The sequence below is a fragment of the Botrytis porri genome (assembly GCF_014898465.1).
Source record: "Botrytis porri strain MUCL 3234 chromosome Unknown BPOR_010, whole genome shotgun sequence".
Taxonomy (NCBI): Eukaryota; Fungi; Ascomycota; class Leotiomycetes; order Helotiales; family Sclerotiniaceae; genus Botrytis; species Botrytis porri.
This window is the reverse complement of record NW_024066084.1, coordinates 2,116,777-2,139,338: the sequence shown is the minus strand read 5'-3', so window position 1 is coordinate 2,139,338 and position 22,562 is coordinate 2,116,777. Positions and strand designations below refer to the sequence as shown.

The following is a 22,562-nucleotide window of genomic DNA, read 5'->3' as shown; positions in this document are numbered from 1 at the left end:
TGTTTTTTTGTCTTTTTGAATAGCTTCGATAGCGAGGAGTATACGGGCTTCTTGATTATTCGAATCCATTGTGGATTGTTGATAAAAACGCGTATTGAAAGAGAATAGAGTGAATTGAGGTGAAAATGACCCGCACACTGATATGACCCGCACACTGATAAATCACGTTATACATTAATGATTTTATAGTTTATTACTAATCCGTTGTAACACTATTCCCTTTTTAGCCTAGTGCTTATCCCAAGCGTTTATATTAGTACATCTTTCCTTTCGTCTATTTAATAATTATAATGCTTCTTTTCTTCTTCATTATATTTCCTTTAAATATTAATAAAAGAAAAGAACAAATCCGTTTTACTTATCTTATTAAATAAAAAGATTTCGAAATGTTCTTATATTTGTTATGTGAATATATTGATTGTAAATGTATTGTTTTGTTCTTTAATTTATTGTGGTGTAGTAAATGTATTTGTAGTAGTAAGAAATACAATGTTTAAGGTTCGTTTGAGAGTAATTAGAAAAGTTTATTCTGATAGAAGGAGAGATTGAATTAAGAGGAGGAAGAGATTATAACTAAAATTTTATGATTGTGGAAATAGAAGTGTTTCCTATTAAAATATAAATTTGAAATGTTTTATTATAATTTACAGACTTTCAATAAGTTAATGGAGAAAGAAGAGAAGGAAAAATTGAAAAAGGAGTATATGGAAAAGGAAATTATCGATGTTGTTGTACTTATTTCTAATAATTTCCTTTCCTTTAACTTTTTCGATTCTTTGTTGTTTCTATTGTTTGATATTAAGCTCGAGGTTTTATTGATAGATATGAGTATTTTAGATAGAATGCTTGTAATTTTTCAGAACAATTGAGATCCTTCTTGAATTCTTATATATTTTTCAAGTATAAATAGTCCAATCATTTAATTAAATATTTAACCTTACCTCTAACATATTTACAATTTAATATTGTTTCAATATTGTATATAGCTTTTAGGTTAACTAATTCGATTTTTGTGAATAGTATATTAAGCATTTCTAATAATACTAATTTGAGCAAGGATATATGGAATACTAGATGAATATTTATTATATCTGATAATTTCAATTGATAATTAACTATTTCTATTATCTTATTAATCTTAAATAGTTCTAGTTTTTTATAATCGAATTTATTACTTGATCTTTTAATTTTGATATTTCTTTATAATAAATAAACTTTATCCCCCTCTTTAAGTATAGATTCTATACTATATTTCATATTATAGTAAACTGTTATTCTAAAAGAAATAAATCTTAGGTTAAAAACAAGCTGCTCTTGTAAATCTTTCAACTATTCGATTTGTATTATTGCTGATTCGATATTAACTTTTTATAGTATCAATATTTGATATACTTTAGGATTGAACCCAAAGTTAATGTGTACTAATATTATCTTTGTAGTTTTCGTTTTCAATATATTATATACAAATTATGCTATAAATAATAGTTCTACCCAATTGTTTTATTAATAATTTATATAGTATTTAAGATATACTTCTATTATCTGATTAGTTCTCTTTATTTGATTATCTGTCTATAGGTGGAAAACTATCGATAGCTTTCTTTTAATACTTATAAGTGCTAATAAGATAGTCTAGAATTTCGAGGTAAAGAGCTTGTTTCGATTCGAGATTGTCTTATCTAGTATTTCATATATACTTATTATAATTCTAAGAAATATATATACTAGTTATTCAATATCCCATATTTCTTTGAATAATATTATATATATAAATTTAGTTAATTTATCTATTACATTGAGTATTGTATTATATTTAATTTCTATAATAAAATCTTTTGAAAATAATAATTTAACTATAAAGTCTCATATAATGAACTTTCATGATTAAGAAGGTATATTTGGGATTTAAAATTAACTATACAGAGCATATCGTAATGACTTAGTTTATATACAAATATTACAATTTTTAACAACTTTTTCAACTATCATTCTCATTTGTAAGAAATAATTAATTTCCCGGATTCTTACAAATATTCTTACAATTCCTTGATATTCATATGCCAACAACCTATATTATTCTGTCACAAATTCCTTGGTTATTTAACTCGAAATGTATACTTTCCCATGAAAATATATGATTTCGTTTTCTATAGTGAATTCTGGTTCTATTGCCTTACATATGCATATAATTGTAGCATCCTTGTTGTAATATAATTGAATTTGGTTTCTGAAATAATTGTCTTTCAATATATAAGTAGCTACAAGTTATAGTGCATTGTAAACTAATGATTCGCTTTCTTTCTTGAATATTGCATATGATTTGTACGACTTATTTTCTTAATATTCTGATTTTCAACTAAAAGCGTCGATTCTAGTGTTTTCTGATCCTTTAATATATGAAATCTTGAAATTGTAATTGACTATAATTTCCAATCATCTAATCTATTGTTTGTTTAACTATTTTGTTGTAGTAAAATAAACCAAGTTCTTATAATCTGTGTATACTTGTACTAGATATTTTGATCTTTTTAAATAAACTCATCATTCTCTAAATAAATCAACTATTATTAGTAATTCTTTATTATATATTTCGTAATTCAATTCAGCTGATAATAATTTTCGAGAATAGAATGTAATTAATTGTTATTTCTTATTCTGGCCTAGTTGGCTTAAAACTGTGCCTATAGCGAAATCTAAGGAATTCGTTTTCATTATGATTAGTTTCTCAGGATCGAATATTAACAATATTAATTCTTTTATTATTATTTATTTAAGTGTATCGAATAACTTCTATACCTTAATGATTCATTCAAAACTTTCTTAATCCTTCTTAATTAGATTGATTAAGGATATTATAATTCCTGAATATCCTTTAATAAACCTTTAATAAAAATTAACAAATCTTAAAAAGGATTATAATTCTTTAATTATATTTGACTACTTTTATTCAAACATTACCTTAACCTTATCCTTACTCATTTTAAACCTTTGACTTGATATAGTAAATCCTAGGAACTTTGTTTTCATAATATGAAATTTATATTTACTTGATTTATATAGCAAATCAACTTTAGCTAAACTTTCAAGAATATTATTGATATTTTTGATATATTGAACCTTATTGTTTGAATATATTAGAATATTATTTAAGTAGTATATACAATAAGTATTTAAGTATTATAATAATATATTATTTATAAATCTTATAAAAATAGCTGGTGTATTAATTAGCCCAAATGACATAATTTAATATTCGTATAGCCTATATCTTATCTTAAAAGCAGTTTTCCATTCCTCGCCTTCCTTTATTCTAATCAAATGGTACCCGTTTTGTAGGTTCATTTTGGTAAATATTATTGCTCTGCCTAATCAATCTCTTAATTCTATAACTAATGAAAGAAAATATTAATTCTTCTTTATAAGCATGTTGAGCTTTCTATAATCTACAACTAGTCTTTTAATATCATTTTTCTTAAATATTCACATAATTGAATTTGTTACTTAAAATGTAAATTCTCTAATTCATCCCTTAATCAAATTGTTATTAATATATTCTTTAAATATTTTTAACTTATTGGTTGATATTAAATAAATTAGGATATATACAGGCATTTTACTTTCCTTTAATATTATTTTATAATCCTATGACTTATATTTTAATAAAGCCTTATGTTACGGGAGCTGCCTCTAGGGTCACGTGGAAGTGTCTAGAGATCTCTCGAGGTGGTTTAGACTAGACTTCAAGTAGGAATTCAATAAGGTTGGTAACTGGTTGCAATTCTCGTAACTATAGTAATGAAACTAATGATTGTTCTTGAGCACGAAGCTCTACATTGTAATGAAATCCCATTCTTTATATAGACCTTCGTGCTTTGTCCTGGTCCCTGGGACCTCTCCGATATGTTGGATCGTTAAGGATCGCAACGCGCTCCAGGAGCGCTGAAGCTCCTTGACGCTCCATCACGTGCGATTTATGTCATGTGACGCGGTGTGTTGGATGCCGTCGTAACACCTTATGGATCCCTAATTTTTTGAAAACATGTTTATATTTCTTATACTGTTCTAATATTATAGACTCTTCTACCTTGATTGCGATTTCCTATCATATTGTTGACTTCTACATTTATAGAGGAGATGTACTGGCCTTCATTCTTAATAAAAAACTCTAAACTAAATATCCTATGTCGTTAGTATTATTCATATTCAATTCTCCTTAGTATATATTACATCTTGTAAACGCCTTAAACATATCGTCATAATTGTCCTTGTACTGATTAAATATTACTATTCCTTATAACCAATCTATTCTGGGATTATATGCCTTTAACTATAGCATTCCTAAAATGATCTATTATTGGTCTAATAGTACAACGTTAAGCTATATAACCTCCGAATATTGGATTATATTCATTTATACTAGTTAATCTCCTATAAAACATTCTTATCAGATTCTACTAGCTGTCCATCAACTAACTATAATTAATAAGGGTTTTGTTTTTTCTAAAATAGAACTCTCAAATACTTTACAGCTTCTAATACAATAAAATTTCCTATAGCCTCTAAATCTATTATAACTTATTATATTTGTCCGTTTATTTTAACTCTATAATATATTTATTCTACTTATTCTATAGCATTCAATTGTAGTGTAATTTACTCATCCTCGTTATTCTGGATAATCTTATTAGCAAATGTTATACATTGAGGCTCTTTCTTTTCTAAATAAATAGCACTTGCTTTTAATCTAACTTTGTTATTAAGTAAGTCCCTTTATAGAGTGTATTAATAGTTTCCTTAAGTAACTTTCATTATCGTATCTACAATTGGTAGTAGTATTATAACTTGAGCTTGAACCCAATGTTCTTTTCCTACTTTTCTATATAAAAATAAAACCTGATTCTCATTCCTTTCAGATGTATAATGATAAAACACTTCCTATAGCTCTTCTTTGTTTGGTCATTAGAGGTGATCAATACTAATCCTTTCTACGAATAATATATTTGTAGTGATTCCAAACCATAGGATTCGATACTAATCGACATACCAAACCTTATACGATTTGCCTTCCTCAATATCTAAGTCAACTACCCCACTTTCCGACCACCCCCTGTTTCCGACCACCTAAAAAATTCATATTATCTACACTTAAAACTTTAATAACTCAATAACTATTGAACTTCAATGAAATCGCCTGTAGAATCACTTTCTATAGCACTAGAGCTATCATCTACCTCATCTTCACGATCTCCAGCTTCAATTTGTGTACGCCTTATAGCTCTAATCCCTGCGAACTTCGAATTTGGAGATACCACAACCTTTCGCCTTTTTCTAGGTAATGCTTCATCTAATTGATATTCTAGCTTTCTAATCTTATTCTCTGCCTCTAAGAGTTCATAATCCTTAGCATCGAATCCTTTTATAATCTTGCGAAATAGTAATCTTCGTGTTGGCAAATCGATCTCCTTCTCTTGAATCATTATATCTCTATATTTTCTGATATCGGCTCCTTTTTGAGGGGTTTTCCATTGAATAAACGATGAATATATATTCCATTGAAGAATAGGATCATCATCAGATTCAGGATTAAGTGATAAAACCTCTCTATTGCTATTTTCAAGCAAAAGTCGACTCATAAGAGGTTTAGCCATATTTTTTGGGCCAAAGACCACTAGCTTGCCACCCAGACTTGATATTTTGAATAGTTAAACCTTCTATTCTAGCCTTCTGATAGCAAGAAAGGAAATTGCGCTTTCCAATTGGTGAGGAATCGGATAATAGACTTAATTTATTAAGTTCGATTCGATATGCACTTTTTAGGGGTGAGAACACAGATAAATCGAGTGGTTGTAGTACGTGTGACGTATGTGGTGGGAGAAGTAAGAGATATACGTTGTTATTAAAGCATTCTAACATAAATGCTGTAGTTTCATGGCTTCCGTGTCCGTCCAAAATGAGGAGTCTTGAATTTTCCGGCTGAATAGGGGTAGTTTGAGGGATATAGATCTTTTTCAGCCATTCTAAAGCTGTAGCATCTGTAGTCCATCCATTTTCTGTAGCGGTAAAGTTCCAACCCTTGAATAGAGTCAAATCTGTTGGAAACCATTGTTGTTGAACTGATTTTCCCTTATATATTACAAGGGGAGTAATGCTTTTTCCATTGGCTGAAATGCATTCTATAAAAGAGGTCCAAATTCGAGATCCAGGTTGCTTTTTTTGAATAAATCTTCGATCAGTGCTTCCTACTACTAGTCCATTAAGACCCTGACCCTCCATTATACCTGCTTCATCCATATTCCATCTGTTGGCCGGCTTAATAGCCTTGATTTCAGGGATTGCGAGGTTCCGGAACCACTTCTTAATAATATCAGATGTAGCACCTGAAACTCGTGCAGAATCGATTTGATGTTGCTTCTTAGTTCCAATATTAGGATGCCTTCGAAAAAAGCTATGTATCCATTTCTTTCCAAGTGAGGGATCCTCCCCTCGTACAATAAGGAGGTGCTCTGCCATCTCTCTGATTTGACGATGTGTAGGGCTAGTACCAAGAGCTTCCTGTACTAATATCCATTCTGCTAGTCGATTCTCCTGAATTGGAGATAACTTTTGAAGTATTTGGGCGCCTTTTTGATGCGAAACTCCACCATATATTCGATCGTGAAGTGTGGTACGTGGAACACCATAATCCAAGCTAGCTCTTCGTATGCTTGCTCCATTTGTAATCGCTCTAAGAGCCTCTGCGATATCTTCTTCGGTATATCTATTCTTCATATCACAATTATAATAATATCAAAATTTCAAATCAATTGATTAAAGCATTGTTGAGTTATTCAAAGTATAAATTTTATAATTACTCAAAGCGGTGTGGTTTTTGAGGTGGTCGAAAAGAGGGGGTGGTCGGAAAGTGGGGTAGTTGACTTATTACATTAAGGTTCTTGTTTATAGTTTCTTCATCTATATCTCCGAATTTCCAGATACAATGGTTCCATTAGTCAATTTCCCGAATAGACCATGATTCTTCTAACTATAGGTTTCTGTTTTCCCATAAGAGGTATTCGATCTCTTCTTCTTCTTCGAGCTCTTCTTTGTAAGCTAGTGGTAGCATGGTTAGCTCTGTTATACTAACAATATACAATTATGATGTGAAGATGGTATTAAATTGATCCTTATCAAACTTATTCTTAAAATTACTCTTCTTACTCTTTGTTTTCTTGCTTCAATATTCTGCTACCTAATATTCTACTTTTCTATATTCAAAATATAAGTTATTCTCTCATCTTCGTTTCTTTTTGAATTATTATTCCCTCCTTTGTAATATATAGCATTAAGTTCTATAGAATCTTCATATCTTTATGGATTGTAATGTAATCTACTCTTATTCTTGTAATAACACTCTTGCTTTTGATTTCCCTAGGGTTTGTATAATTTCTGACCTTATCAATACCAATAAAAACAATCATTTAATTCAATAAAGTCCTGAATTAGATCGTTCAAGTCTACACTCTCAACAAATCTTTCTAATTTCAATCTGATTTTTGATTTGAATCCTTTATAATAGTAACTTATAATAACAATTTCATTCTATTTGATTGTTCTTATATATCTTTGAAATTTTGTAGTATACTTTAATACTGATTTTGTCTGCTTAAGGTTGAAAATCTTATCTTCTATTATTTCTAGTTTATTAAAGTTCCTAAAGATTCTACAAATTTCTATTTTAAATTCTTTAAAACTATTGAAGATTGTTTAAGTGGGTTATATACAATCCTGTTCATTATACTCGAAATAATCTTGTAAATATAATTGAATTTATTTACTTATTTCTCTTTTAAGATAGGATACAATCTATACACTCTTGAATTCTATAGTTATAAACTTATCCTTATTGAATTGAAAGTAGATTTCTAATTACAAAAGGAAAGTATTGAATTCCTATCAATTACCTTGATACTTATTTGGTAAGACGATCTTAAGAGTTTCATTGATAATAATTTTCTATGGAGTATCAGCTATCTCAACATCATTAATATCCATTATCAATATAGACTATCCTATAAGGATATTTCTGATTACCATATTTTAATGATAAATTATTGAATCAGTACTTAAAGTAGAAAAAATACTTAAAGTATTACAGGAACTACCTTTAGGGTTATATGAAAATATTTAGAATTCTCTTAAAGTAATTTAAATTAAACTTCAAATAGGAATTCAATAAGGTTGTAACTGATTGTAATTCTTGTAATTATAATAATAAAACTAATGATTGTTCTTGAGTATGAAGCTCTACATTATAATGAAACCCATTCCCTTATATAAATTTTCGTCCTTCTTGAACAGCTGAAACAGCTGAGCACTCCTGGAGCGCTATCATTCCTGAGCTATCCATCACAGAACACTAATCCCATGACTCTTAATATCCTAGCTTATTCTTTTATCCTAGGGCTAATCCCCTAGAACATTACTAATTCTAATAAAGCCTTCTTGTTTATTATATTCTGTCTTTTCTAGAACCTATTGTTCTAAGAACTATATCCTATATTTCTAAGGTATCCTATGACTAATACTATATACATACCTAAGGCTCTCCTGATAATGCTTAGCATCCTTTGATATACTACAGCTGAATCACCGAGGCTTATAGTACCATTATAGCCTATACATTGGTGATTCTACAGCCTGTTAATAATCCGTTGTAATAATATATATATTAACGCTAGAGTAGGATTATTTCGATCGAGATAGAAGAGGGAAAAGCTTATAAAAGTCTATAAAATCTATTATATTACTTTAATTTAATATATAATTTTAAATGAATAAATAAAATAAATAATCGAAAAATTCATAATTAGATAGAAGCAATTGAAAACTTCTCAATAGTATAGGTACCTTTAGAGTAGGTTTTATAATAATAATGAAATTAATTAATTGAATTAAAAGTATTAATTAAAAAGTATTTAAAGATATATTTACGATGTAAAAGTAAGAATACTATAACCTGAGGTATATTAATCTTGAATGTTTTTTAATATTAGAATCTGAATTAGAATCTATATATAAAATTGTATTGATAGAAAGCTATATAAAAAACAATATAAAGAAGAATATATAAAAAGACTTTAAAAAGAGTATAAAAAAGAATATAAAAGAAAAACTATTATATTATTCTACTATTCTACTAATGTAGTTGTTACGACGGGTAACATTGGATCACGTGATAAGTGTTGTGTGATAGGACGTTGGAGCCTTTGGAGCCTAGGATTTAAGGGATCTAAGTAGAACAAAATCATAAGTTCTGTAAAACAAAAAGGTTTATATAAAAAGAATAGGTTTTATTATAATACAGAGCTTTATACTTAAGAACAATTATTAGTTTTATTATTATAGTTATAAGAATTACAACTAATTACAACCTTATTAAATTCCTACTTGAAGTTTAGTTTAAACCATCTCGAGAGATCTCTAGATACTTCCACGTGACCCTAGAGGCAGCTCCTGTAATAGTAGTTCATTAGTATGTAAATCATATCATTATATAGACTACTTTATTTTTTATATAAAACTTATTTATATATAATTATATACTTTCTTCATTAGCTAATAGAATTTTCTAAAACCTTTTTATATAAGATCTAATTTTTCAATTATTTCAAAAATCTAATTCTTTTTTCAAAAATTTGATTATTATTAAAGTTATTAAAAAAAAGAGTTTTGTAACATAAAATATAATAATTTCGAATCGAAATGAATTTAAAAAAAAAACCCCAAATATTATAATATTTTATTTTTATTGTAGTTTTTTCATAATTTTTTTCTTTTAAAAATAATTATTTTTATTAAAATATAAATATTAAGAAAACCTTAATATTAATAAGAGTTTAAGTTATTACTCACCGCATACTAAGCGATTTTATACTAAAGATAATTATATTTTCAACTTTTGAACCCCTGTTTTATTCCCTTTAAATATAATCGAAATTAAATAAAATATTAATATTTTATGAAAAGTCAATTGAATAGTATTAAAAAGTTTGCTGATTATTTTTTACTATTCTTTTTTCATAGAATTTCTATATTTCAAAAGAGAATAATAGAAAAATCTCGAAAAATCGCTTATTTTGTATAAGGAAAACATTATAAGTTAATAATTCTAAAAAAATTCAAGTTTAAAACTTTCTTTTTGAATTATAAAAACAATAAAAAATATTCTAATTATTTTTTAATTTGAATATTAATTAAACACTATAACTCAAGATTTCGATAATTATTTTTCATTTATTAAAAAGTTATTCAATATTATAGTTTATATAGGAAAACAGCTTTTTTATAGGGATTTTATTACGAAATCGCTTAGTATACGATGAGTAATAACTTAAACTCTTATATTTTTGAAGTAACTCATATAATAATATAGTCTACATACTATTAAACTATTAAATCTCATAAAAAGAAAAGAAAACTAAATAGAGAGAGGAGATGTCAGGTGTGATTAATTTTACTACTACGTCATATAAAAGCGTGAGTATTCTAGATTAGGTCTAGAACAGTTAATCTACTATATAAACCCTGTCAGGGAGTAGATCTCGAATCCACGTCTCGATAGGAGAATAAGAATAATAAGAATCATAAGAATATATTTATATATTCATATATCTATATATGATTTTGAACTCGAGCGTAGCGAGAAACAGAAACTTAAGGACTGGCTCATATGTATATTATATATAATATATTATATTTTAAAAAGAATTAGAATCAGAATTTATATGAGAATTTATATGAGAATTTATATGAGAATTTATTTGAGAATTTATTTGAGAATTTATATTAGTACTAGTCGTTAGGAAAAAAGAATTTAAAGTCTACGAATTTATAGGATTTTAAAATTATATAGTATTAATTATTACTAAGAAAAAGGAAATTCTATAAATCTATAATTTGAAAGTTCTTTTTCCCTCATAGCTAGTATATAGTTTTAATAATTTTATTACCTTTTTATTAAATTATTTTTCTTCATTTGAATATAATAATAGTAGTAATAAATTCTTAATTGATTTAGTCTATCTATAGCTAAGCTATACTAATTATACAATACACTTATATATTTTTAATTATATAAAATAAAGAAAAATAATAAAAACCCTATCCCCTCTCAAAGCCTATTTAAATCTATTATTATAGAATCTCATTATATTATAAAACCTTTTAATCTTTTCATTTACCTCATTATAATCCCTATGATTTTCTACTTCTTATATTTATCTTTATCATCTTTTTTTTTTAAATTTCAGTATATTAAATCTTATAATTAGTATATCACTATTTTACTATAGAATTTCTTTTAAATTTAAATTATTAATCTTTAAATTTTCCGAATTTCATTTATAATATTAACGATTCTAATTTCAATTTTATATTATAACATATTCTATTTCTAATCTTTTTCCTTTAATACTTTAGTTAAATTGAGTTTTATTCGAAATTTATTATTTTTATTTTTATTTTGTTTTGTTAGTACTATTCTTTTAATAAAAGGGTTTTAAAGTTTCATATTAAGAAAGGTTAGTAATTATATAGTCAATTTTAATTTATATTTAATGTATTAATAATCTAAAACAAATTATATAATAAGTATAGAATGAATTGTAATATTGATTTTTAATATAATATATACTTTATATTATTAAAGATCATTATTTTCTTTTTAAATGATTAATAATGTATTATATATTATAAGAGAATGTAATTAATATTAATATATTATAATTTCTATAATACTTTAGAATTACCCTTATAAATTTTATTATATTAAGATATTAAGAATATTGTTTTCCTATATAAAATAATTATAAGTATTATAAAAAAGTTTTATTTTTATATATTAATGAGTTTATTAAAGATATTTCTCAAAATAAATAAATCTTTTTAAAAAAAAAAATCTTTTTCATTTTCTTATATTCAAAAACCTTTTTCTTTATATATAAAATCCCCTTATAAAATTACTAAATATTAAAAAGTCTGAATCATTATAAAAATCTTTAAGGAATTCTTTTTACTAATTTATTTAATATAGTTACTCTATATAACAATAATGTTAATCATTTTGAATATTTTAAATAGATATAATATATTTTCTCTTCTATATTAATAATAATAACTACTCAACTTAAATAAATATTAACTTAATAACTATAAAAAAGAATATAAAGTAATTCCCTAATTTAAATACGATATAAATTAGAGAGTTATTTTAAAAAAACTCTTCTTGATCTTTTTCATGTTTCCTCATATAATAATATTATTGTTGGAAATAATATATATAATACTAAGTAGTATACTAGTAACAATCATCTTTTTCTATTTTAATAATTATATATAATATTAAATCTATTAAAAGTATCATTTTAAAGAATACTTATAAACTAATTAAACATTGAAATAAGAAATCTATTTTTATATTTTTATAATTTTCTTAAAAGTATTAAAATCTAATTTTAATTATTAAATTATAAGGAAGTTAATACTATGTATAATATAAATTTGCTTAAAACTATTCTAAATAAATGAATTAATATTTATAAGACTAATTTACAGAAAACAAACTTAATAAAGTTTTTCTGAATATTTTCTCTACTAATTTTGTTATAATTTCTAATAGAGGAATCTAATATTTATTTATTAAATAATAAATTATATAAAATTCATAATACGAATTTGCTTAAACATATTAGAGATTTTGTTTTGAATACTAGAATGAATAAAGCTTGAAAATTTATAATATAAAATTATTTAAAATCATTCGAATTTTTCTTCCAAATCATTATAGTTTATAATATGAAATTGCTTAAAAGTATTAAATTTCCTTTTTAAGATGTTATAAATAAATCAGTTAAAATTTATAATAGAAACTTATACTTTAAGACTCTTTTTCATTATAACTTTTTAACTTTTTCTATAAATGATCTTATGAAATTATAATAATTATCACACAATAGAACTCGCTTATAAAAGTACTATCGAGTATAAATACTCTTATCTTTTCCTCTCTTTTTTTTAATTCTTTTTCATTTCTTATTTATTCATTACATTCAATCTTTAAATAATATAAGTTATATATATATAAAAGATGTATTTTTCTGTAATAAAAATTATAACTTACTACTCATTCATACGAACAATATGTCAACTCCTAATACATTGTCTTCCTCTCTACAAACAAATACAACTCAAGGTAATGACCATATTGTCTTCTCGAGTTATATCGTCATTTTACTAACATTAATTTCAGCTGCTCTTACAGTTACAGCATACCGACAAGATTTAATCAATCGTATTAAGAAAACACCATCGTCCTCACCTCGACGCCTTCATCTCCAGCTTAATCTGCTTGACCTCGACGAGTTCAAATTGAAGAACTATCATAACAATGTGATGAACAAACCATTACCTGCCGGAACAAAAATGAGAGATGTTCTGAAAAGACATGCTCGTTTCGTTGAACATGTCAAATTTCTCAATGAGCAACAAACCACGGTTCGACAACAACTGTACACCGGAATCCGTAACAATCTGATTCAGAATTATATTATTCGTGCCGCTCCTGCTGAGATACGATCTAAAATCTTGGAAGGCCAAAAATTGTACGGTCAACTTCAAGCTGAGATAGCTCGTGGTCAAAATGTCGCGATAAATCCTCAGCGCATACACCATCTACGCCTCTCCCTTCAAAGCTTATATCGACAAGCTGTTGACTCGCAACGTCAACGTCAACAAACTAGACGATCGAATGCTCCTTCTGTAGCCTCTATTGAAATTCCTCCTCCTCCATATGCAGCTAATTAACAATTGATTGTTCTCGTCTATACAGTAAGTTACCATCGCTAATTTGCGATCGTGTATTTGTAGGGTCTAGTCAGTACTAATCCGCTTTAGATATATATATTAGCTTAGAGCACTAAGCATCTTCACCTCTGAATTGTTTGAAATTATTTTGACCTTTTAGTCAGGGACTGTTTTTGGGATATATCTATTTTGTTAATCCGTGATTCAACATCACGATGATCTCATTTTTAAGTACCTTGTTTTAGATGTACCATTCGTCGATCTCTATTCTATTTAAGTATTCGACTAGCTTAACGATTGGAATGTTTTGGAAACATTTTGGAAATGTTTTTGTTTTTGCTCTCTTTATCTAGAGTTTAATCAGATCTGACTTGTATACTCGAGTACTTCAACAGTAATATCAGCAAACAATTCTGATATCTATATATGTATCTTCATAAGTTGATTCAAAAAATATATACTTGTCATACTACCTTCTCATATAATGTCTATGGTTCATGTGATTCTGTATTTGATTTATTTGTGACTTACTAATACTGAGACCATATACACCACCAACCTTCGTCGTCGCTTACTTATACACTTTTCGCAATTTCGCAATAACCTCCCTACTTTTCCTCCAAGATTCATAGCTCTAGAGCTTTTTTACCGAAGCACAACGTTATGGTTTCCCATCTACTTCTACTCAAGAATCAAAGCGTCGAAGTGTCTTTAACCATGAACTATCTCTTCTCTAGACAATAAGTCTAGTAATTCTTCCTCTCACAGATATTCAAATCATGAATAATAATAGAAACATACATCCATCTATCCATCAATACAGTCGTAAGCCACTCACATCTTCTCATCTCTAAACACATATCAAAATCCTTTCCTAGATACTTATCTATAACCCCATCTCACATCTAACATTTTGCTTCCTAACATTGTTTCCTAATATCCTAATCTCTCCTATATACCTCATGATTCTCTAATCCCATAAACCCTTCTCTCCCTCTCCCTATATCATCCTACTTCACCCTCGCTTCGTAGATAAATAGATATCCTTTCAACTATATCCATATTCTTCATGCTTATAACACATACTTATCTAACCCTGAGATCTCATCTCATTCATTCACTCATAATAAAATATCATTGGACTTGACAATGAACACTATCATTAATAGTTCACTTATTTACTTATATGTGTGCATACATATACTCAGCCAGATATACCTACCATGCACTCTATTACTCCTTATCCACTCAGCGGACTGGCGAATGGTACAAATCTATTTAGACATGTACACGTATATTGTGATACTACTCCGAAGTTGTAAAATATCACTTCATCAATTAGATGTATCTAATTAATGAAACATATTACGATTCATGATTCAAATTTCATGATTCATTTAGTCACGTCTGGATATTGTGGACAATGCACAACACAACACACAGCGCAGCAGACAAAAGCAGTACATCACATAACACACAGCACAACACACACAAAAAATTACATAAGAAAACTTCACCATCACCAGAAAACCCATCTATTAACTTCCCTCCTCTCCCCCTCCCCCCAGCTAAACAATCGCGACCCCCAAAAAGACCCCCAAAACCCCCGCATACGCTCCCAAAACTAGCATTACATCTTTCATTCCCCATTCTCTTCCCAAAACTCCCCTTTCTCCATCTCCATCTCTATCCCTCTCCCCCTTAATTCCCTCCCATCCATTCTTTTTCTCTCCCTCTCCATTAACAATCCATACGAGTATTATTCCCATAATCGCCACGCTGACACCGATAATTCCTACACCGCCTGTTTTGGATATGCCTCCCGGCCAGAGAAGGAGAATGCTGATGGGGGTGAGGATGCTGCTTCCACCTAGGGAGAGTGGTTAGTTAGTTAGTCATGATTTTGATTTTGGATACATAGTGAATTCCAGTATACATATAACAACACCAAAACAAAACAAAAAAACTCACCCACAATCCCCCCCACAATCCCCCCCACAAATCTCCCCACTCCCTCCATCCCCCTTCCTCTCCCCTTCCCCCTCCCCCTCCTCTCCCCCCTCCTCAGCTCCCCCCAAACCCCATTCCCCACACTCCAATCCGTATGATATGCCACCAATTTCCTCTCCAACTCATGTACCAACCCCTCCTCGCGCGGATGATTCCACGCGCGCGCACATTCGAGAATCGCGAGTTGTTTGCCGTAGAGATGGAAACGCGGGGGGAGAGATGATTTAGGAAGGTCGAGGAGGGGAATGGGAGAACTGAGCCAGTAGGTGTAGTTGCGGATGGAGCGGGCTGTGGTGGGGAGGGAAGGGGGGTTAGCGGGTGGGATGAGACGGCAGATGGGATGGGAATGGGAGAGTGAGAGAGACATACTGTATTTTTCGAGATCTTCTTGGATTTGGTCCCAGCGGGCGGGGATACGCACTTTGAGATTTCGTTAGCTGATGATTCAGACTTCAAACATCTAACTCCAAATTCAAACCTCTAAACCTTGCATCTCAAAAAAGAATCAACGGAAAAAGACTCCCAGTAAAATAACACAAACACAAACCCCACCTACAATCATCATACATCTCATTCCGACTCAGCAAAATCCAATTATGCATATGCAATTTCGCCGTCGCGTGCAAAATATCCTCCAAATACATTGTGCGGAGCATTGCTCTATGTTCTCCCATTGGATATCTATTCTCTCTTCGTCAGTATCTCCTTCTCTCCTCCCCTCTCCCCCCCCCCCAAAAATCAGGAACCAAACTCACACATCTGGCAGATCCTCTGGCCTAGGATCATATTTCTCCAAAAACTCTCCCAAATCCCTGGGCAGGCTTTCTTCTATCCTTTCCCTTCCCCTCTCTCTCCCCTTCTCTACCGGTCCCGAAAACCCACCTTCTCTTACCCCCTCACTTGCACCTCTTCTTTGTTTTTTCCCCTCTCCACTCAACGCTTCCCTCACCGCCTCCCTAAAAATCCGCGTTTGATACTGCATCTCCTTCTCCACATTCTTCTCTTCATCTTCATCCCCAAGTAACACATCGTATTCATGTTCATGTTCATGACTACCCCCCGCATTTCCATCTTTATTCCGTCGAAAGTGCTGTTCGGCAACCTTGTGCTTGAAGTTTTTTTTGAGTCGGGAGTGTGGAGAAAGAGGGATGGGTGTGGGAGTAAGAGGAGGTGGAGGTGGAGGTGTAGATGTAGGTATGGGTATGGGTATGGAAGTAGGAGCAGTATGAAGAGGACGATCGCGATCATTTGGATCGCTCATGCTGAATCCTCTTCTTCCTCTCTGCGCCTGAGGAATCCCAGTTTCAGTTCCCATTCCTCTCACCGAAAACCCACACAAATACTCGTAAAGACGAGAAAGTTGTTCCTGATCCAAATCCAGATGTGTTTTTTCCCCCAGTCTACTCCCCACATTCGCAGCATGATTTACAGGAGCACTCCCCGATCTCTCACTAAACGTACCACTCTTGGGACTCGGACTGGGCGGCGGTCGAAAAATCGTATCGTGTCTGTAAGCTGCAGACGGAACACTGAACGGAGAACGTATGGAGTGGGGAGAGAAGAGGGGAGAGGGGGTGGGTGGGATATGGGAGCGACCGCGATGGTCGCCTGTGAACCCTTTTTTGTAGACGTTGTGATTTTGGCCGCCTTCGAGATCGGGGGAGCGGGAAAAGAGGGAGCGCATGTTGGTTTGGGGGCTGGGGATGAGGGGATATGTATGATTTGTAGGGATGGTGGGGATGGTGGTGATGATGATATTTTGAATTAGGGGGATGGATTGGAAGAATATAGTTGGAGAATGAGATGGATAGATGAAATAAAGTATACATGGTTCTGAAAATGAACAATTTGGTTGCACTTTCCCAAATTCCATAGCGCCAACTAGTTGTACACCACCTATAAATTCTTTATACGTCTAGATCTAGTCTATCTTTTCTAAAGTCTAAAATCTTGACCTCTCTAGTTGTCCCTATACACGTTTATTACTGTAAAAAAAACCAATCAAAAAACCAGACTTCTAATATCGCACACGCACAACCTAGCCTCTACAACTTCGACTTGAATTTCTTATTCTCCTCTTGTAATGGCGCCGCCTCGCTAACATCCACTTTCTTATCATCTGTATTCTTCGCTGGACTACCAGGAGTATCCTTCTTCTTTGGAGCTGAATGATATCCACCCTTTTCATTATCCAAGTTTGTGATCTTACCCTCGCTATCTCTTTGAATACCCAGCTCAATCAACTTTGCAAAGACTTTACTGAAATCTTCAAAGAACTTCTCCTTATCATCTGCATATTTTCCTACCCACTTCTTGAACTCTTTATCTTGCGTCAGAGCCAAATCCGTTGGAAGCATCATTAATTCCGTCTCGGTATCCTCATCATAATTGACGAATTGCTCGATTCCATTTGCCAACTTCTTTTTGCGCCATTGAAGAGAAAGCAAAAGTCTGTAATATTGATTCGAAAACCTTGTAGGATTATTGACCCAAGCTCCCTCGAATCCAGATCGATCGCTATGGCATCGTCCCAGATTATGCGCTCCACTCAACGCCACGATTTCCTGATCATTAAATCCCATGCGGTAGAAAATCCATCGAAGATGATCGGAACCTTGTGCTGCATCTGGTAGACGTCCTCGCGGGGGTAATTTCGAATCATCGACATAATCTGTTCGTCCACCTTGCCATGGGATATCTGGTCCACCCATTTCTTTGATCGCCACTACTCCTGCTAATGTCCATAAATCCGCATATGTTATCCAAGGATGTTTGGCTTTGACCGGTTCGAGGAAGACTCTCGCGTGTTGTAGACCGGCGTTTGCTGGATCTCCTCCTTCACTCTCGTATCGCATACCAGCTCCATTGGATCCACCAGTATCTGTTTCAGAATCGTATGTTCCTGCCGAATGCCTAGATGATATTAGTTTGTGAATGAGAAGGAATTCTTTGCGCCGAAGTGGATTGTATTGATTGCGCATAGTCTGGAACAGATATGGAATGAAAGATTACATACCATGCTAAGCGCACAAGAACTGGTCCGGCACTGCCATCATCATATTCCGGTTGGTGTAAAAGGCCAACAATATCCTTTCGGACGGCGGCAAAGTCCCCTTTCTTACTCATTATAACTGCTGTATCTTTGAACAACTCTTGGAATGGGATATATATGAAATTTGAGACTGAATGGACAAAAAGAAATCTAGAGTAAATTGCCACCGACAATATCAATGAAACAGAAAGTAAAGGGGAAATACGAGGAAAAGTTAAGGAGAAGACTTCAAATCAAAGAGACGCCATACCGAGGCTCGCGGCAATAACTACCTACCTAGAATCCTCCATTCATATGTTAATTCCTTTACCGCGCGATTGTCTTGTGAAAAACCGGGGCAGGTTGATACAAAGATTGTGGGTCAAGTCGATGAATCATGGAGTTTTAGTGACAGTGATAAGGGAGTGATGTTAAATTTCATTTTCGTGATACGCCAATTCTATTTTTTAACCGAGGTCGGAGTCGATGAATTTTGAGGCGAAGATAGAATTTCGGGGGGTGTGAAATTAGTTTCGTCTGTGGGCTTGATTTTTTACCAGATAATGCATGAGGGGTGTGAATAGCCGGAAAGGATTTGAGAGCAATCGGATGGCGAGAACGAGATCGCGAGAGTAAGATTTCTCTCTAGCATGTAGACTATATCAGTATGTAGGCCACTTCGAAAATGTAAGAGTTGAGGCCTTAGCTTATCGCACATCACCCTTTTTCGTAACAAAATCCCCACAAAAATACTATTTTCTTATACAAATTAATTATTTTTATAATTCTTTAATTATTCGAAAAATTACTTTGAAAATTATATATGTTGGTATCACCATGGGGATGGTGAAGTCAATATAGTACTATGGTTCACACTGTTGTTATATTGCTTGAGGTTCTAAAAGCTAGGGCTACGAAACGTATTGCTGTAGTGTCGGAAGACGCTAGCGTCAACGCTAGCGTAGTCACATGATCCCTGTCCCAACAATATATATAAGGAATAATTATATAAAGAATATTCGATTTAAATTGTTCCTTGAAATTATAAAAATTAATAAAATTATAGATTTTTAAAATTGAAATTTTTCAAAATTTATAACATATAACACTTTTCCTATACAAAAAAACTACTTTTTTCAAGTTTTTTAATAATTTCAATTTTAAAAACCTATAACTTTATCAAAAAAATAACTAAAAATATTTCATTTGTTTTTTTAAATTATTTCAATAATCCTCAATCTTATATATTAATTTTATAAACTTAATTCATAAATTAATTGAATTAATATATAATTTAAAAGTTGAATAAATAAGGGTTTTTGGTGTGTTTTCGCTTAGTATACGATAAGCCGGGGTCTAAACTCTTACTAAAATCAAGATAGTCTTCTTGATATTTATATTTTAATAATCAATTGTTATATTTTAATTTTTTTATAAAGAATCATAATAAAAATGAAATATTTATAATTTTAGGTTTTTTTTCAAATCATTCATTTTAACTAGAAATTGTTATACTTTATATTATAAAAGCTCTTTTTCTTTAATAACTTTAGAAGTAATTAGAATTTTGGAAAAAGAATTAGATTTTTAAAATAATTAAAAAATAAGATTTTATATAAAAGGGTTTTAGAAAATTCTATTAGCTAATAAAGAAAGTATATAATTATATATAACGTAGTTTAATACTAAGTAGCTTATATTGTTAAATAGCTCATTTCAAAATTCATTAAAATCAGGTATTTTTTAATATTTATATTTTAATAACTAAATATTATTCTTAAAAAAGAAAAAAAATAATAATAATAAAATATTAGTTGTTAAATAATCCAGTTTTAATATAAATATTCCTATTATATTACTAAAAGGATTAAAATTATTACGAATTTCGTTATAAAAATATTATTTTAATAATAACTTTTATATTTATTTAAATTTTCGAAAATAAATTAGATTTTTATAATAATTATATAATCAAATATTGTATTTTAAATTTTGAAAAAATTATAAAAATAAATAAAGAAAGTATATGATTATATACAAACGAATTTTATATGTATTTAAAGTAGACTATTCGATAATATAAGTTACTCGGTGTTAAATCACGTTAGACGAATTTTACATAAAAAATGAAGTAGTCTATATGATGATCTAGCTCACATACTAATGAACTACGTTATACGAGTATAAATTAAGTTTTTGAGACCAAGTTCTTAGTCAGCCAGCTAGCTAGCTGATGTCATTTGGAGAATAACTTTTAAGAATGAGGCTACTGGATTGTCAAATAGATGTACTCAAACCATAGACAGCAAACAGAATCTTTCCTGTATTGAACGTGTGGCTTATTGTCATATCAGCCAGCGTATGAATGATTTCTCAAACATACCTACTGGAAAAGATCTTGTAACAAAATTACGGACATCCGATTCTTGGATAGATTGTTTGCTTTTGCGAACCTGACGCATACAATTATGCGAACGTATTGGAGTCCCAATCTAGAGTACAATCGCATCCGGAATCTGCATCATCATCCAAGGAGAGAAAACAGAGAAGAGCGATCTCATATACGTAATGTTGAGGCATTACCCACAAAGACCTATTCACATGACTTGTTCCCATGCCATATATGAAACACATCTTTCTGGATTCTACAACGCACAGGAGAGTGTTTTATGTCGTACAAACAAGCATCAAATAGTGGTTTGGTTGCGGGTAAAGTATCCTTGTTGATGACATCCAAGGTACGCATCCAATTGGAGATGTTGTTTTCAAACGTGGGATATTGTATTGTTGTTATGATTTCCTCATGTGTATGTACCGGTGCCTAACTCTCTCTTGGTGGTGAGGATGAGGACAGATGATGAGCCGGCGATTCGGAATTCTTGTCTTAAATCCCTCGAGAACATCAACATCAATTTCAGTTGAGCGTTTATCTGTTCTTGGCGCCGCGTGGGAGCATGGGATGGATGGAATATCAAAATGATTTTGATATGGTGGGGCAAGTCGATTGGGTGGGCCGGAGATCCAGGTACAAAATTAAAAGAAGGGAGGGGTCAGCTGAAAATTCACTTCCGGAATCAAGGTACTCGAGACGTGAATAGATAATGGATGGATGGAAACCCGAGTACAGTTTGTACGGGAGAGAAGGAAATAGATAGTACAGGACCTGCTTTGGTATCATAGTATATCTGTTGATGATATTGTGTTGGGATAGATACTACTCCGTACACATCATGTTCTTGTAAGACAGACTAGACAGTATGGTTAACCGGATTCGATGAAGGGGGTGAGGGTCCTTAAAATGTATGGTGACGCCAAAATCCACCTTCTGCATATAAGACTTGACTGACTTCTCCATAACATTGCAGCAAAAATGTCAAAGAGTTGAATTGATTCCAATCACACACAGGATGAACCTAAAAGAGAAGCAAATGAGTGAGTAACTCCAAGACACCCACTAGGGAGCCTTTCGATACCAACAGGATGGGTAAGAATTTATTCTCTCTTCCCCATTCTTTTCATCGTTCATCATGAATTCTGAATCACCCCCATGAATATACATTATCTCCCATCTGAAACTTATATAAACATCGAGAAATGGAAGAACCGAAGATTAATGAAGACGTCACACTGCCTAGGTAGGTACTAGGTAGTCATCAATCACAGTTTTGTCAAAAAAAGAGAA

General features: G+C 30.9%; 4 protein-coding genes across 4 annotated transcripts; 1 reads left to right on the top strand and 3 right to left on the bottom strand.

Moving 5' to 3' along the window:
* Positions 1–5,168: 5,168 nt before the first annotated feature.
* Positions 5,169–6,768, bottom strand: EAF01_008022 (uncharacterized protein; the record flags this gene model as incomplete). Its single annotated transcript, XM_038916278.1, has 2 exons — positions 5,169–5,628; positions 5,681–6,768. 2 exons carry the CDS (start codon positions 6,766–6,768, stop codon positions 5,169–5,171), a joined length of 1,548 nt encoding a protein of 515 aa, XP_038768749.1.
* Positions 6,769–13,176: 6,408 nt separating this feature from the next.
* Positions 13,177–14,094, top strand: EAF01_008021 (uncharacterized protein; the record flags this gene model as incomplete). The annotated part of the gene is made up of 3 exons (XM_038916277.1): positions 13,177–13,228; positions 13,286–13,863; positions 13,930–14,094. The coding sequence occupies 2 exons, from the start codon at positions 13,177–13,179 to the stop codon at positions 13,837–13,839; spliced, it is 606 nt and encodes a 201-aa protein (XP_038768748.1). The 3' UTR covers positions 13,840–13,863; positions 13,930–14,094.
* Positions 14,095–15,407: 1,313 nt separating this feature from the next.
* On the bottom strand, positions 15,408–17,533 carry EAF01_008020 (uncharacterized protein; the record flags this gene model as incomplete). The annotated part of the gene is made up of 4 exons (XM_038916276.1): positions 15,408–15,709; positions 16,219–16,269; positions 16,406–16,530; positions 16,605–17,533. The coding sequence occupies 4 exons, from the start codon at positions 17,531–17,533 to the stop codon at positions 15,408–15,410; spliced, it is 1,407 nt and encodes a 468-aa protein (XP_038768747.1).
* A 361-nt stretch (positions 17,534–17,894) lies between these two features.
* On the bottom strand, positions 17,895–18,975 carry EAF01_008019 (uncharacterized protein; the record flags this gene model as incomplete). Its single annotated transcript, XM_038916275.1, has 2 exons — positions 17,895–18,762; positions 18,866–18,975. 2 exons carry the CDS (start codon positions 18,973–18,975, stop codon positions 17,895–17,897), a joined length of 978 nt encoding a protein of 325 aa, XP_038768746.1.
* Positions 18,976–22,562: the final 3,587 nt, after the last annotated feature.